Below are 17,408 nucleotides of genomic sequence, written 5' to 3'. Positions count from 1 at the left end.
TTCTTCTGGTTATTGAATGCCACCTATAGGCGTCATTTTGACAACGCATCCCGGAAGATAGGATGTGGGCCTACATATCTTCAGGTGCAATGACGGAAACAAATAGCCTAAGTTGTTTTCTGCACTGGCATAAGCCATAGACTTGACTGTTGGACGCTACATTGTGGAACCGAATTATATTCACTTAGGTCTAGGGTATTGTTGAGCAGTTGTAGTAGCCTACATTATGGGTTTATGAGAAATATGATGAACCCTTCACAGGTAAGTAGTTTATACTGTTCATTGGGGAACGTTTGGGAAACTGTTAACGACATTATGAAGTTAGGTCTGTCAACAGCAAAAAAAAAAAAAAAAAAATCGTATTCGTGTTTACATAATGTGACAACAAATAAAGGTTTGGTGCTGATCATTATGCCCTTGTTTGTGTCTGATATGTGTTTTTATGTTATGAAAACCTGAACTGGACAAGGCACAAACGAAAGGCAGATAAATAAAACGCTATTTAAGGCAAATTAAGACACATACTAGTCACTAGTCAGTCACATACAATGTATTGTCAACAGAACTAGTATACGTTTTATTGTATTTTTCTGCAATCAACAATTAGTTTTCTTTGGAAACGAAAAAACAAGCTTCGTCAGCAATACCAATGTCAGCTGCCGAATCAGCACCACGGACAGCTCCAGATTCGTTCGATTGATTCTAGACGGGTCTTGTAGCCTATTCAGGTTTCACTCACCATTTATAGCAACGCACTATTACCAAAATTAACAAATGAAAAATAGAAAGAAAAAATAACTCTAAAACGTTAGGTACAAACAATTTATTTTCGCATTTAAAGGTTTTAGGGACTTTTTGGGGAGGATATCGAACTCCAACATTTAACGTTGGTCGGTCGGTTGTTCATCATTTCGTGTGTATACCTGACATTTCGTTTCAGCTGGTTGAATTTAAAACACATACCAAAAAAGAGCACATCGGATCTCTTTTTTAGTCTGTAAATGTTTAATAGTTTGTGTTATTACAACAATTGTTGTTAGTACAATCGTTAAAGACTACGTTAAACTATTGCTAAAACTAAGCTTTATTCATTAACAAAACAGACACCCTTTGGTCTTAGGATATGTCCTCAAAATAACAGTGAACAATAAAAGCAAAGACCAAGACACCATGTTTACTTAATGGGTTGTTTATTAAGGCTTGAATTCTTCTCAATGGGAAAGGTGATCCATTAATTTCCACTGACAGAATTGCAGTGGTCTATTTAAATTGTTTGCAATTCATATGTGTATATATTTTAAATAATCTTTGTCTCTTTCCTGTATTAACTCTGTACTACTCTACTACAATTATAACCATAATACTCATGGCCCTTTATTGCGCAACATATCAACATTTATCAGCATGTGTTGTGAGTCCTGTACTATTAGGCCACACAATCATTACATGCTTTATCGGCAAAGATAACGTAAAGGCAATCTCAGGAGCCTCCAGCTTCATTTCCTTCTCACCTTCATCTACTGCTCTGGCTTCAGTGGTGACAGGGAGAGAGGGATTATAAAACCAGTCCAAACTGACTAAAACAGTCATGTGTATTAGTGTGAATAATAAACAGACTAAGTATCCCTAAAAGACTCACATGGGTATATGATGACTAGACAATAAAGAACAACATTCAGTTTAGGCATGCTGAAATGTGTCCTAATGTCCCCTTTAATAGAACATCGTCAGTTCTTAAATAGCGGCTACACTGGCCACTGAAAAGTAAAATACAGCTTTTAAAAAAATTGAATATTTCAGAATGGGTGAAAAGTGTATCAGTCATACTATCTGGAACAGACCTCAGGCAAATGCAGAAGCTCATATTACTTCGACATGATCATGTGATTGGTCAAACTTGACACTGTTGGACAATAAGTCAGTCATAACAGTTCTGCTGCAGACTCCCTATCCTGCTAAGAACCACTTGGCAATAGAGGCCCTCCGACTGGTATTCATTAGAAACACTGACCTTTTGGGGCACGGTATATTTGGCTAAAGTGCTTTACACACACAGCATACATCTCAAAATAACAAAATAAAAACATAGCATATAAGATATACGTATGTTCTGACAACTCACACCATCCAGAAGGTGACAATGTGGGAACTCTTATGGGTAAAAGACCGTTGTCACTGCTCTGCAACACACAAGGTGACATCGCGTTCAAAATATTCTGGGGATGAGTGCACACAGGCCTGTATGTTACCAGTTTGATGTTAGGGGTAAGCATTTACCCATTCTGACAGCAGCGAGGTAAATACTATCTAGTTGTTTTGTGAGGATGAGACACATCCTTCCCACCCATCAACCACTCACAACCAGGCTGTATGGTGTTTCAACATAATGTAATCTGGACTGACTGGTTTGCATGACAGCACATTCTATAATTAGTGTTCTGTATTTTAATGCTCAACCACCAATAAATGTATCTGTCTTCCAAGTATACCTGATTCTATCACAATACATTTATAAATGACTTAATTTTAGGACACACAAACTATTTAGCAACAACAAAAAACACACAGAAACCATATTTCATTCTTGGTTTTTTTTTCTTACTCTTGATAGTAAATCAGTTACATTAATTTCAGGTTATACATTTTAGGCTTTCTCCATTACTATAGACTCCTACGTTAAAGCTCAGCATTACGAAGGACATGATAGATTTATAGCAAAACCATATTTGCGAAGTAACCCCCCCCCCCCCCCCTACTAAGGATTAAGACAGAATGATGGTGATCAAACACATAACCACTGTGATTACCAAAGAAAAGAAGCAACAAACAATTCATTCAAAAGTAGCAGTTACATCTCATCATTCTAATTATAAAACAATTAATTTAAAATGGTGGGTGCTACAATTCTCTCAGACTGGATTGCGTACACAAACTTTACTCCCGATGTAACATACAAAACCCCTTCATGATGAACATCATTTATCAAAAGAACCTAAAGTGGAGGGGTGTGAGGGATGTAAATAGTACAATTTTTGATTCAAATCATGAGTTCCGCAGTGGAGGACACACCAGTTATTTCCTTCCCAGAGGCCTTTGCATTTCCTCCTTTGAAATGTCTCGAGTCTGTGTGACTTCCTACTATCCCTGATATTTCCAGCACTGTCAGTTAGAGCGGTTCTTTTGAGAAGTCATCAATAACTAGAAAATAAAACATTAAGGCTCCAGAAAAGCAGGTTTCTGAACTGCAGTAGTCAGCCAAAAATATAGATTTTGTGGATCTGAATGAAAAATAGATAAACCACTGAAGTCTTATTATCGCACAGTTCCAAGTCCAACGTTGCCTTTTGGATCTTCCAACCCTGTTGGCACAGTTAAACCTCTGAAAAATGGCAACACCGCCCCCCAATGGATAAATAGGGGCAGGACACATCTGTTCCTGATTGTACTGAGATATAAAGTGGCAGATTTGTTTCCCTCCATGGTGCAGTCAAACCCTGATTCAATTTGAAGAGTAGAGAGGGGCAGGAGAGGACTTGACAAACCCAGTCTGACGAGAGAAAAATTACAAGATGGAAAGAACGGAAAATTAAAAATGTGACGTAAACAGTGCGGTGGTGGCTAGGTAATACATGGAATCAGCTTGTTATCCCTGCACAAGAGGTGGGTGGTATCTGGAGCTGAAAGCGCAAGTCTTGACGGTGGCAGAGAATCACCAGGATTAAATAGAAAAAAGGGCTTGTTTGTATCTTCATATTCTTCTGTCTTTTAAATCAAACGTCCTAGTGTAACTGTTGATTAAGCCAAGGATAAATGTGTTCTATTGTTTACTCCTGTTTTGGCGCTCCTGTGGGACAGAAGACAAGAGAAAGTAATTAGAAAAAAAGAAACAAGCTAAATATCTGGCCTCCACACATGTGAGGACAGTGTGTAAGTAAAACATGTTTCATTCAGCTAAGCTGAACTCCCCAGTTATATCAAAACACAAAATGGACCTTTGGTATGCAAATAAAGAAAACACCTCTACCATCTACATGTAACATAAAACTGATGATTAGCACAGTAGCTTAACATAATTCCAGTAGCAGAGAGCTAAAAATGCCAAATTAATGTTCCACAAAATATTTCAAATAAACCTCATGTATTAGTTTATAGGTTATTTTGATTTACCATGCTTTGCACATGATATAGTGATAGATAGTGATAGATATAGTATAACAAGGATGCAGATGTTTCTGACCAATAGGCACTTTCGAGAATCCACATGAGCTCTGGTTAGTATCGTCAGTATTAGCTACCTTGCTAATAACAGCTCTCAAATAAAAAAAATCTACACAACCTCACATTTCTTTTGCAATCTGTAAACGTAAATGTAAATCTGGCACTGTGCTAAATAGCAACCAGTTGCAGCACCTCCAGTGTCTTTTATATGTTTATCCTTAATATTTGTACTCATTTTGTCTTTTTGTATGTGAAATTATTTCTAATACTTATGTACATTAGTGTAATTTTTTTACATTCCAGTTCAGGGGAGAAAAAACGCTTGTTCTTTACCTGATCCAGCCGAGACCGGGTCTGGATAGGCGCTGGTTCAAAGTTCTGTCAACAGGAAGAATGAGCGAGAAGAGTGAGAAGTCAGACGCACTGTCCTAGTGACTCAAGCAATACATCGCTTCATTATGAAACCAAAAAAACAAGGTCTATTAGGTTTAGTCTACAAGACCTCAACATGGTTGAGCGCTTCACCCACCTTGCGCACCTCCTCCTCCTCCTCTTGCCTCTTCTCATAGTGGGAGAAGTCATCAAAGATGGAGGTGGTGTGTTTGTAGCTGGCAATAATCTTCAACACCTGCTTGGCCTTCTCCAGAGGGACCTCCTGGGTGTCACGCGAGTTGGTCACCGGCTTGTTGTCATTGTTCTCCAAGCGGATGTGGCGCAATTGGCTGTTGGGCACATCCTTGACAAACAGCCAGTCCACATCAAACTTGCCCTTCCACTTGTCCTGTGCCCAAACGCCAGCACTGGTGCCGTAGTCCACGGGCGAGCGCATCTCTGCCACGCCACAGAAGTGCCCGCTGCCATTGACGCTGTACAGCAGGTAGACGGGGCCTTTCCCGTTCATGGTCCTGAAGGCTCCGTCCAGGCGCTTGTTGCCGTGCTCTGTGCTGCACCAGATGGAGTACTTGATGGAGCGGTGGATGTCGTCCTCAGAGTAGCTTTTGATGATGAACACACGTCCATTTTTCAGGTTCCACTCAAACTCCTTGGGGTTGTAGCTGTGGGCAGCTCGCAGCTTCTCCAGCACAGGGTGGGAGTCTACACCTGGACCAGATCCTGGAGGTACACCGCCTCCCCCTCCGTTCCCCACACCGCCCCCACTGGAAGAGCCACTGCTGTCCATGCTGCCCCCACCATAGCCGGGGTTTCGGTTGCGTGGGGCAACCCAGCGGGTCTGAGGCAGTGGAGCTGAAGTGTGGTTCTGGTAGGACTGAGGAGGGGGAGGGCCCTGCATGGTCATCTGCTGCACAAGAGACTGAGCTGACTGAAGGGATTGTTGAGGGGGAGGCGGGAGTCCATGGGGGAGGTGAGGATGGCCATGTGAGTGGAGCTGCTGCTGGTGCTGATGTTGGTGGTGAAGGGGCAGAGGGGGGGCCACCTTGGTTATAGGCCCTTTGTTATCCCATGTACCAATGTCCATGTTGTGTTTGATGGGTGGTGGTGGCAAGGCTCCCCCAGGCATAGGCATGCCAGGTTTTGTCTTGGCCTTCAGTTGCTGCGGCTTGGCTGGTTTGCTGGCAATCGCAGCCCAGGATGTAGGCTTCGGAGGAGGCATACCTATTGGAGTCCCTCCATTACCAGTGGCAACCGCTGCAGCCCCATTTCCTCCTCCACCACCACCAATCACAGAGCCCAACCCCTTCATGCCAGAGCCACTTCCCGTCACATCCCCACCAATCTTTAACCCTAGCATCCCCTGCTCTAGACTGTTCATGCCTGGGGCCTTGCTTAGGGTGTCACTGTGGAATCCTGTCTGGCCATCGGGAACTAGTGTACCTCCTAGAGAGCTGGGTGGGTAGCTATAGCTGCCCCCGTAGGCAGAGCTCTGAGTCTGCTGGCCTTGAGACCCACTAGTACCCCAGGCTGAGAAGGCTGGGTTTTCAGGAAAAAAGTTAAACCTATGAGGATATATACTGCTACCAAGCCCCCCAGGCTGCCCAAACACAGTGTCATGCATGAAGTGATGGTCTCCATTGCTGAGTGGCGCATAGGGCGTCAAGTAAGGAATAGGAGGGTCACCACCAGTAGACCATGGAGCCTCACTGAGAGGGTAGGGGAATCCAATCGAGGGAGCATAGTAGCTGGACAAGTAGGGGTCAGTCATGGATTGATAGCTGTTGTTCTACCGAAAAAAAAATGGGGAAATTAGAGCATAGAGGGTGTTGGTGCACACAATGTGAACTCAGTATTTAAACAAATCCATGAATGATAAGGCCACTGAAGGAGACCCAAAAAAATCCTCACCTGATTAGATTGGCCAGTGAGATATGGCTCAAAGTCATTGTCATGGACAGTTTCTTTCTGGTGGAGGGAGCCGTTTTGGACTGAAACCGGAAAGACTGTTTGATAATAGGTTTATTTAGCAAGATTCATATCAAATGTACATATATGTTTCATACCAATACACTCAATAATAAATAATATGATAATAATACATTTCCTGTCCATTTTTGTTAAAAGCACTAGTAAATATTTTGCTCAATTATATGCTAGCTTGTTTAAAAATGTGACGATAATTCTTAATTTTGATGTCACAATACAAGTAATCGTGAACTAAAGAAATAGCAATACTATTACATTGCAATAAAATCTCAGATAAGGAATGCTATTGCTATTAAGTAGCTTAACAATTGATTTGGCCATCCAGACCTTATAAGCTAGTGCTAACCAGTTAACTAGGCATTTAAATGTTCATAATATTCTTTAGACCTAGTGCTAGACATGCAGGCAATTTTCCTTACCTTTAGCATCTTGTCCTTTTGACGTCTTCATGACCAAATAGACATGTGGAAGGGGGAATGAAACTTAGTGCATGTCATTTTAGACACAAAGCTAACCTGGATAGCTAGACAGCTAACAAACATGTTCCTGGCGTTGTCAATTTCGATCAGCTAATTCGCTAAGTTTAAAATAACAAAATCATACATTAACTTGGCGACCAAACTTGCCAAAAGAAGCCACTAGCTAGCTAGCTTGTAAGCTAACACACTGAAGTTATCTGCTTGGATAGATTGGAAGCACATCCCCCCTTCTCTGAAAAAGGCAGGCCTGGCTTGATACTACTGAATGGAATTCTTCTCACTAAATACGACCGACCTACCTGAGGGTCAATACTTGTGGCAGACATAATTCATCAAGCAAGCCGCCGGATTTGGTTGTAGATCCTTGATTAGACGTGTTCCCTGAAGAGACTGCGTTTTCTTCGGATCCTGTAGCTAGCTAAGACTAGCTTCTGTAGCACAAGCTATTGGCCTCGCTAAGCTTGCGAGCTCTTGCTTGCTACGTTACAGTAACCAGCACCTTTTGCCAGCACCAACTTGAGTTCAACTGCTCAATGCTGCAAGTGCCCTTGTCTCAGCTTAAACCCAATCTGGTGGTATCTTGGTGAAACTATAGAATCAGTCCGCTGTTGGCATTAGCACAGTAGGGTTTCTAGCAGTTATATTCCCCTCTACGGGCAAAATTTCAGTTATTGTGCTTTGATGGCCCTGTTCACTTCCCCCAATGGCAGGTTCATCCGGGGTCTTGATATGGGAAATTGACGTCAGCAACAAACCAGGCGCGGTACGTCGACGGCAAAGCATCGGAAGTCACTCATGTTCAATGCAATGGGTGCGGTAATCTTGTTTCTTCGACAGCGTTGTGCGATTTGTTCGCTAGGGCTGCCGCGACGACGCTCCATCGGGGCAACCAATGTTGGGCGAAAATTGTTATTTCATAACGTACCATAAAGGAAGCCTTGCACAAACTTTATTGACTATACACTTTAAATAATTCAACTTGGCTGTTTCAACCATTTTATATTCTGCATTATCTGCATTTTTTCATGCCCAATGCAAAGGCAATCAGTGCTCTCTGCATTGAGTAGGTTAGTGCAAACTAAGCGCAATTGGCCGGTAGAGGTCGTTTTTTCTTTTGCCTTGCTTTTATGGTCTAATGCATGTTCTATTTCTCATACCCTGGCGATTCCTACTATGCTTTTTATTAATTGATGTGCCGCAATTAGCTTGCCAACGTTTCATGACAGGACAGTGCATTGACATGTTCTTTGGAACTATATGATTTGTTCAAAAGTTATGTTGTTTTTAGCTAAGCAGTAAAACAAACAAAATAGACCAGCTTGAGGACTCAAATCACCAACACTAGGTGACAGGGAAGCTTAATTAGTTGGATTTAAACTCACTACTCTAACTCAAATCACAAAAACAAACTACAGCACACATTTACAAATGTCACAAGGTAATAATGAGAAGGAAATGTTCACAAGGTAAGAATGTTTTTTTTTTGCCTCTGTTTGCGATTTTCAATTCAAGAAAATGTTGCAGTTATAGGCTAGGCCCACAGTTGACTACTCCTTTGCATGAGTGAGTACACACACACCACACACACACACACACAGATGCTTGATAAAAGCACATATTTCAGTCTATGATCTCTGCACAAATCCATTCCAGTGCTTCTGTGTCATGTACCTACAATATAAGTTACGTCAGAAGTAAGTTATGTGAGAAGAACAGTTTTTTTCAGGAGTGCAACTCAAAGATGTACAACACAGTATAGTGCAGTCCGGCTGTGGTAACATGTGGTAAGAGTGCTGATATAGAGGACATTGTTTATTTTATTTTTTTATCAGATTAGATCCCAAGCACCAGTATTTCATCTGCTTCTTCCTTCTTTGCCCTCCTGGCTGGTTCCTTGCAATCACCATCTTTATTTGTAGTCTAAACAAACAAAAAACACAACGGTAAAATGAGTGAGAAATTAATATTTATACACAGCCACACACAAGGCCCATTTTATAAGCCTGTATGTATTATTACCTTTATAACAGTGTCTGAGCATACGATGTTACTTACAGTCTATAAACTAAAAGATCAACTGAGATGGTTTTGAAGGATGGTGGAATTCACCAATGAAATTAACTGCAAGAATAACAAAACAAAATTAATTTGGATAAATAAAGTTAACAAAAAAATGTTAAACTCAGCGCAATAAATAAAACGGTTGAGTGAGGCATTCATTGTATTGGTGGGCCTGAATACTAAAGTATGTATTTTTATCTGCGCTAATCTGTTTGACAATCAGGCCTCCCAGCCACAGAACACAGTCACCGGAGTACTGAGAGGGCAATCCTTCTCTCACACCTGCACACTGTTAGAGTAATCAGTCCACTCCCCTGCTCCAGTGCTACCAGTCACTACCATCACTGCTAGCAAAGTCTTGTTAACCTTGTGCTGACCATTCTAAGTAATTCTGACCTTGATACTTTGTAATACCGACCTTATTTTTGCCCACGACCTTGTCTCTGCTTTCCCTGGATTATACCAGGACGCTATGATCCCAAACTTGCCTGTCTCGTGGAACCTGAGCTTGCCCTTGCATTTGTCTTTCATATCTCCTCCCTTGCTCTGATTTATCTGTGTGTGACCTCTGCTTGTCTGACTACGCCTAATAAAACCTGCACTTGGATCTGGTATCATCTGTCCTGGGAGTCTGTCTGTTACAGTGTGTTTATGTGTTGACAGAATATTGTACAATATACATACAGCTGTCTTCTTCTTCTGTGAAAGTGCTGACTACATAGCAAGCGTAGACAAATCCCAGGAGCTGTAAACACAAATACCAGTTACAAATCACATGGCCTCTATTTAAAACCTTTGCCATCCACGGATGCAATACACAACAGAAGTAGGCAAAATAATTCATTTCAATGAATGAGAATTTACATTACCTTGTACAACACATTGGGTTGCAATGACAAGAAATGAGTCATCTGAGCTAATGTAGGAAAGTGTGTATGTAACATTTGCATTGTGTGTGTTTGTGAGTGTACTTACAGATATGAGAAGCTGTACAATGCAGTGGAGGACCTCTATGTATTGGTATTCTAGCCAGCAACCTAGAGCCGTGACGAGCTCCGGGTTTTCCACACTCTGCCACCCTGTGGCAGGGAGGTCTCTGCGCTCACAACTTGGCCCGTTTCCTTTCCACCAAGAGTGATGTGGGGACACCCCAAGAGACAGAATATCACTGTCCTGAAATGACACACCACAACCATTATCAATATGTTGTGTCAAAGGATGTAATAGTGTGTTTTATTTGGTACAAAGAGAAGGAATGAATATATTCAATAGCTGCTTTACCAACATTTTCTTAGGGTACTGCAACTTTTCTATTCTCTAAAATTATTGTTATTGTTGTGGGGGGGAAATAAATTGCAGTTTAAACAACTAAATACAGAACAGGTCCAAAGTGTTATTGGTAGAACAGCTCATCCACAAGAATGGTTACAACATTAATATGATTATTGAATTGTAAAGACCAGTAACCAACAGAGCCATGAGGTATCTGTACTGTGTTATTGTGGTTGCAAGACAATCCAATGGTGAGTTTGTGAAGAGGAGTTACAGGAACATACATTGGAGAGCACATAGCAGTTAGAAGCAGGCCTCTAATTATTAGACACACACAGGGCCATTACCTTTGAAAGCCCTCCAAGGTCCAAGTACAGACAGCTGACAAAGACATTCCAAGCCACCCACAACAATGTCCAGAGCAGGTACTGAGGAAGTGGGGACATCAGAGGACAAGTTATGTGAAGGCTGACTTATGACTTATCAAGTTCATCAAATAATTTGTAACAAAGAGCGAACAAATGTTGATATTTGCATCAGTGATGGAGAAATATAGTCATCTTTACGAGTCTGACATGACAACGCCACTCACCAGGACAACATAGCGTGGTCTGTACTGGATAGTACCAAAGAGCCCTAAGATAACCATGATTATCTGCAGGAAGTTGATCATGATGGGCAACCACTGGTACCCAAGGAAGTCAAACACCTGCCTCTCCAGAGCAGTTATCTGAAAAAGTCAACAGGAGACGAGGAGAGAGTGAATTATATAAAATGGGTAACAAATGAGTATGCATGCATCAATGTATGAAACGGTCCGTTTTGGTTTCTTCTATACTCTAAACTCATGATCTGAAGCAGTTGCAACCTGTTAGACAACCATCTTCCTCCTGTCTATCCCACAACGCATAATACTGATATTTCAACCAAGTTGTCAAGGTTACCGAGCCATGGGGGACAAAGCATGTTTCAGAGGCAGACCAGGGATATGAGCCCTGTCCTGTGAGGTTGCCTCTCAATCAGTCAGAGAGGGGGTGGGGGGGGTGGGGGGGGGGGGCAGGGTGGGAAGAAAGAGAGGAGACAAAGTGGCAGCAGCCTTTTAGAGTGGGGGTTGTCTGTTTCTCTGTTGAACCTCAACTGAATAAAAAAAAATAAAAACGTTTTAGAGTTGACCTAAGTAGGAGTAGTCAGAGAACTGAAAAGGATTAGTAAAGCAGTATTAATAACGAGAATAAACTATTACTGCCCAGTAACGAACTAGTATGTATTTTTCCATAGAAAGATAATAATCGAGTAGACTATCAACAAAGGGAAAATAATCTAAAGAAATACTGTGTGGACATGTAATCGTTTCTCAACAGCATAATACCAAAGTTATGGCTGAAAAATAAGATAATGGTAACACGGCTTTGCAGGTGTTTTTTTTTGTTTTGTTTTTGTTTTGAACGTCGGACCATCATGAGAGAAAAATTATCTCACCAACTGGAGAGTACAGAGGAAGATCAGCATACAGCGACCAGAACAGCACCCCATTTTCTCTGTATGAGTCAGTCCAAGACGTGAATCGGAGTTGCAAACTGGTAAAAATACATTTCAATTTCAAAAAGGAAAATTTTTAAGTCCCATTTTCAAATGCGTAAACGAGGACGATCTGTATAGCAAGACACTGCAAGATGGACTGAGAAGAAAAACACGTCGTAGGCTACCCATGTGAAGCGAGGAGGGGGAGGGTAGAGGCAGGATTGAAGGAGAATAGGCCTACTCCCTGATGCTCCATAGGTGGGGGACTGATAGCCTACCGTCTGCACTAGTGAAAAAAATCCGGTAGGTGGGGTTAGACAACTGGACGAAGCAGATAAATTCGGATCTATGTGGGAGAATGGTACCAATGTGAAGCCTTATGGGTCGTCATCGCTTGTCATATCCACGACCACGAGACAATGATATTAGACAAGTTAGATCATTTAAAAGCTCAATCGACCAATGCAGGCCTAAATGTATGGTTTTATCGGCTATGGCGTAACCTTCTTGTATGCTAAGGCCTATTGTTCCATGTGCATTGAATGTCCCCGTCCCATCGATTTGAGATTCGTTAACCAAATATTTTAGGAATCTCATCCCCGCATTTGTTTGTATCCATACAAACAAACTGCACAGCAGAAATGTGGCTACTACAAACCATGAGGCATTTTATTTAAACTCCATTCAATCCCCGACACTTCTCAGCCCTTCCGAATGATGACGCTAGACGCAAAAGACAATCATAATTGGGGGTCTCCAGTTCTCTCCGTCACATGGAACCACAGCCGTGCCGAGGAATTGAGAGCAGGCTATAGGGATGGAGGGGGCTTAAAAACTGTGGAGGAGACTATCGGTTCGACATAACATTGGGCGGAACATAGTCGTTTGTGTGCTTGCTTTTCTTTTCGGAAAGGGAGACAACAGGGCGCGTGAGGGATTGGGGGCGTCGTAGAATGCCAAATGCAATGCTGCATTTATGTCTTCACATGAGAACGAGACCCAAGCAATCGACTTTGATTGATTATGCTTGCGGAGAGTGCATGGTCCGAGTGGAAGCAGAAATTGAAGAAACCGACCAGAGTAGATGCTGCGCGCCGTCGCGCCTCCAGAATCTTTGAACTGAGTAAGTAACGCAATGGTCAGCCCAAATGTCGCTGTCAGCCTGGGAAATACCCATCTCTTCCCATAAGTGCATATATATTTAGTTGAATGTACATCAAGATAAGCCTAATTATGCATGGTAGGTATATATATTTGGTGCTCCAGCAGTTTTCACAGCTCGATTCTTTGTGTTCACAGACCCACCGCCGTTAAATCTGATAGCCATACGATTATTACAGACACGTGTGCAGGATTTCCAGTTACTGCATTGCCTTTTGTGATTGCGTTGTTAACCAGTTCATCAGAGGACTTCATTGGTATTTCATGTGTGGAACATTCAAAGAGACGCCTTCCGATGAAATGTAACTGATATCACCTTGTATGTGAGTCGACTGTGTGAATCATTAAGGATAATTAACATTAGACCCATATCATTAATGGTTTGCCCCCTCCCCTCCCTCTTAAAAGGTGGTGTGGGGGACTGGCTTTGTCATGTGCGTTGCAACCTGACCTCAGGGATTCAACGCTGCGCGCATACATTTCGCTTTGATCTTCAAATGATTCAGAAATGCCTTGATGATCACGGAAGAACCATCAAAAATAAAGATCAACTGCTCTTTATCTAACAAGCGTTTCTAAGTGATGGTGGGAGAACACAGCATCAATTTGAAGCTTATTTGCACAGATAAAATGGCATTCGTGTTTAATATCGCTACCTGGGCATGCCACATTCGACTTTCATCTCTATTCCTCTGTTCACGCCCAGGTTTGCCTGTCAGCTGCTATCACTGGGTCCACTCAGTGGTGTTTTTATAACCTGTTGTGTACAGAATTGTCGCCGTTTGAGATGTCAGGGTTCTTTCTCACTGAAGAGATGGAAAAGCCCGTTCTAACCACGACGTGGTAGCATGGGCGCGAATCATTAACCACAAATATCGTATGATTGATTCTCAATGAAGGGGTTGAAGAGGAAATATAACAACCCCTCTCGCCCTGGCGTGGGGTTATTCTTAGAATATAAATGTAAGTAGAATTTGGGTTGGTTTAACACTCCTGTCAAGTGAACAGTGATCAGAGATTTGGCTTTCGATGTTAGCACCAGTGAGTGCATAGGCAACCCAATTGGAGTTCAATGAAAGAGACTTACAAGACTGTCACGCAGTGGGGTGAGCTTGTCTCATAATTAACCTATTCATAGTACCTGTGGATGAATAAATTAGACATGCAAATACACATGAAAGTTACAACCTTTTTTACCAATTCACATAATCATGCAATTTTCCACACACCAAAGACGTTGTTGGTCTTGCCCTCCCGGTACTCTACATCGATGCTGCCAAATAACAATGATGTCTTTGAGTGGCCATACTGACTCACTGGGAGTGATGTGCTTCAGATCTGTATTGGTTTATCATGAACCTATCAGATATAGGTTACTGCCATGCATACTGTGGATGGGAGATTCTAAATGTTTTGATTGAGAGTTATTATAAATTACTTACTTCTAACCACAATTACTCATCTGACATGATGAGAACCAAACGGTGAAGACATCAACTTGCCCTTTCCTCTGAAGAGTGTGTGATTGTTAATTAAAACATTACTATTACTGTTGGGTAGTGTAAGTCGCTCTGGATAAGAGCGTCTGCTAAAATGACTAAATGGGTTGTCCTATTATCTGATAACAATACCATATATCTTGAGCAAGGGCAACAGGTGCATGACCTTTAGTCTGTTACCCCAAAGCAGTGGACCTTGAATAACAACTTTTTTTCTTGCAAGCTAAATAAGGAAAGTGCCCTAACTGAGGAGAGAGACATTTTGGGGGGGGTGGGGGGGGGGGGTACTGGACACCTAGATTTGAGAGAATAGAGACAGAATAATTTGGATGGTGTTGATGGCTAATGATCCAGTTTGTTACTTCTCTTCTCCCCCCCTGACCTGACTCACGCTTCCTGGGATGTACAGGTAGGCCAACAACAGGCCATGCATCTACAAACAGGGACATGCAGAGGAACATATTTTATCTGACTGTTCTGGTTCAAGGGCTCAGTGTTGTGAGTGCCGTAGACGGGGCGACGTGGTCCATGGCTTGGGAGAGGGCTTTTGTTTAGCAGGCAAGCTGCTGGTGGAGGGCCATTTCACTGCTCTGCTCTGAGAACTACGTCCAATTGGTTGGCTCGGAGAAAGCTGCTCCAGGGCCAGAGATTACACTGCAGTGCTGAGGCGTCACTCTGCCTGAGCACCGCAGGGGGAGGCAGGGGGATAGAGAGAGAGAGCTACTGAAACCGTGTGTGAGAGAGAGAAGAATGGGTGGGGAAGTGGACAGACTGAGACAGGAGAGTAAGGCAGGGAAACCTAGTTGTTGAATATGACAGGCTCTTCTCATCATCAGCTTGCTTTTAGCTTCTTCAAACACCTGCCACAGGACACCCACGCACAGACTGATGTGCCTGGCTGTGTCTCTGTGTTCGTCTCACCCTTCCACCCCCTGCTTCTCTCTCCTTCACCATGCTCCTGACACTCTATTTCTTCTTTGTTCCAATTAGAAACTCATTCAGATATAGAAAGACTTACATTGGTCAACATTGTAAATGAATGTAATATTCAGCATAGGTTTAAACGTCCAAGGTGTCAATGTTATAGACATGGCCATGAAATATAATGACATTGTAGAGGAAGCCAAGAACATCTGAACATTTGATTAGAAGCATTGACATTCCTTCTTTTTCCCTAAACCCCCTACTGTTGTGCTAGGCTATACATTGTCTGTTTGTTGGCGTTACTGGAAGTAGCTCAAGGGAAGATGGAAATGTTTTAAAGTGTGTCGTCCTGATATGTTTATTGGATTACCAAGTGTTCGCACAAAAAACTGGATCAGAAAAAAAATCTGACTAACGTGTACTAATATTAATCATAACATAGATAAGTCTGGAGTCAAGGAAAGCTCTGCATGTTTTTGTACTTGGTCGAGGCAACTGCACTAAACATGATTTTTGGAGGCATGAGAATGAATGAATCCTCACCCACTTGGTTGTACAATGTATCAAATATTCCCTCATAGGATTCTACAGATCACCAAATGGCAATACTAAGGCTGATTTATTTGAGCTGCTTCAGCCATTTTGGATTACCACACAAGTATGCTAATGAGCTACAATACCATCCATGTTAGCACATACCAAATTGGCACATAAGTTGTAAAAATCTACTAAATTGTGATAAAGGCACTTGATGCTGTACAAAAATCAATGTAAGTACATATATTATTTTGTCCTGGAAACATAAACAGATGTACATATTTGTTTTAGACAAGTAGGACAATATAGCTGTTGGCAAAGAAGGATCCCTGTTTGAAAGCCCTTATTTCCATTTGGTGGTTCATCATTCAGAGCCTCATCTGTTCTGAATGGGAGTGGATGATGTCAGGACATCACTCATAACCCCAGTTGTCATAGCACACTTGCTCTTCGCTTAATAGTGAAACAGAAGGATTCCCTCTATTCTCTGTGGATATAGATATCCTCTGTTTCACACCAGACTGTAAAACAATTATACTTCCTTGTCTGTTTCACCCCAGACTGATTGACAACACTTTGCTGTGACTCGGCAATCATTTTCATATTTATGCTGTTGTGCAAGAATTATGAAAGCATTGGACGGATCACAATAAACACAGGGATGAATCTCAGTTGCTCATCTTGTCATGTTTGTCAGTAACTGTGTGTGTGTACGTGCGTGTGTATGTGTGTGAAGCATGCAGACCCACAGTGTACTCTGATCTGTCACCAGAAACCTGCTGTCAATATGAGATATTGCTGTTCTCCTTCCATATCCTCAGCCTACAAAGTTATTTTGTGGTTCATCTGCTGGATGCAGGCTACCTGATGTGTGTGAACCTGCCAGGGTAATAGAAAGTTCAAAAATCCCCTCAAACCCTCCGAACCTGGGGGTTTGAGACAGATGCGGTTGAGAAACAGAACAGTCAATGGAGAGGAAAACATGGAAGGCAGGAGAGAGGACTGAGCCAATGAGGGTGGAGAGACTGGAGGTTTGCCTGGGTTGGTTGAAAAAAGAAATACTGTAAAATACATACCCTTTCAGTCTAATGAGGTGCTAGGCAAAGAAACGATTGACCTCATTAAGGGAAATATATTGTAACCTGTTGTGATACATGGTTCCGTTGTTTGTTGTGCAGCACCAACAAACAGCACTTTGATATTTTGTGACAAGTTTGTGTGTCCCATCACAGTGGGAGTCTTTGGCTTGGCTTTGTTCCTTGTGGCCTGTGTTGAGTTTATTTACACTTGTGCTGGCATTGGTGAATAGCAGTTCCTCTATTCTTTTATTCTAAGTTGTAACATGTTCCTTGTCTGT

At 42.1% G+C, this 17,408-nt stretch overlaps 2 protein-coding genes across 3 annotated transcripts; both read right to left on the bottom strand.

Annotated features, from left to right (window-relative positions):
* Positions 1-1,173: 1,173 nt before the first annotated feature.
* LOC146252194 (YTH domain-containing family protein 1-like) lies at positions 1,174-7,819 on the bottom strand. 2 transcript variants are annotated; one of them, XM_084680892.1, is made up of 6 exons: positions 7,376-7,819; positions 7,017-7,041; positions 6,520-6,614; positions 4,748-6,397; positions 4,552-4,596; positions 1,174-3,844 (listed from the first exon to the last, which is right to left on the bottom strand). In XM_084680892.1, exons 1-6 carry the CDS (start codon positions 7,400-7,402, stop codon positions 3,818-3,820), a joined length of 1,869 nt encoding a protein of 622 aa, XP_084537018.1. In that variant the 5' UTR covers positions 7,403-7,819; the 3' UTR covers positions 1,174-3,817. The 2 variants fall into 2 exon arrangements, with proteins under 2 accessions (XP_084537018.1, XP_084537019.1); XM_084680893.1 differs by having other exon boundaries at positions 6,520-6,599.
* Positions 7,820-8,538: 719 nt separating this feature from the next.
* LOC146252193 (sodium/potassium-transporting ATPase subunit beta-1-interacting protein 3-like) lies at positions 8,539-12,393 on the bottom strand. The gene is made up of 7 exons (XM_084680304.1): positions 11,889-12,393; positions 11,002-11,139; positions 10,757-10,837; positions 10,113-10,310; positions 9,822-9,882; positions 9,132-9,197; positions 8,539-8,996 (listed from the first exon to the last, which is right to left on the bottom strand). Exons 1-6 carry the CDS (start codon positions 11,940-11,942, stop codon positions 9,142-9,144), a joined length of 588 nt encoding a protein of 195 aa, XP_084536430.1. The 5' UTR covers positions 11,943-12,393; the 3' UTR covers positions 8,539-8,996; positions 9,132-9,141.
* Positions 12,394-17,408: the final 5,015 nt, after the last annotated feature.

The sequence above is a fragment of the Hypomesus nipponensis genome, chromosome 18 (assembly GCF_054491055.1).
Source record: "Hypomesus nipponensis isolate SF chromosome 18, ASM5449105v1, whole genome shotgun sequence".
NCBI classification, from domain to species: Eukaryota; Metazoa; Chordata; class Actinopteri; order Osmeriformes; family Osmeridae; genus Hypomesus; species Hypomesus nipponensis.
The sequence above is the reverse complement of the archived record's forward strand: the minus strand, read 5'-3'. Positions and strand labels throughout refer to the sequence as shown.

Excerpts from the sequence above, each read along its gene's own strand:
- LOC146252194 (XM_084680892.1), bottom strand. The coding sequence starts at position 7,402 with ATGTCTGCCACAAGTATTGACCCTCAG. Across the intron at positions 6,398-6,519 it reads TCACTGGCCAATCTAATCAG|AACAACAGCTATCAATCCAT; the intron begins GTGAGGATTTTT and ends TTTTTTCGGTAG. Across the intron at positions 3,845-4,551 it reads CCCGGTCTCGGCTGGATCAG|GAGCGCCAAAACAGGAGTAA; the intron begins GTAAAGAACAAG and ends TCTGTCCCACAG.
- LOC146252193 (XM_084680304.1), bottom strand. The coding sequence starts at position 11,942 with ATGGGGTGCTGTTCTGGTCGCTGTATGCTGATCTTCCTCTGTACTCTC. Across the intron at positions 11,140-11,888 it reads TCCTCTGTACTCTCCAGTTG|ATAACTGCTCTGGAGAGGCA; the intron begins GTGAGATAATTT and ends TGACTTTTTCAG. Across the intron at positions 9,883-10,112 it reads TTGTACAGCTTCTCATATCT|CTCCTGGGATTTGTCTACGC; the intron begins GTAAGTACACTC and ends TTGTGTTTACAG.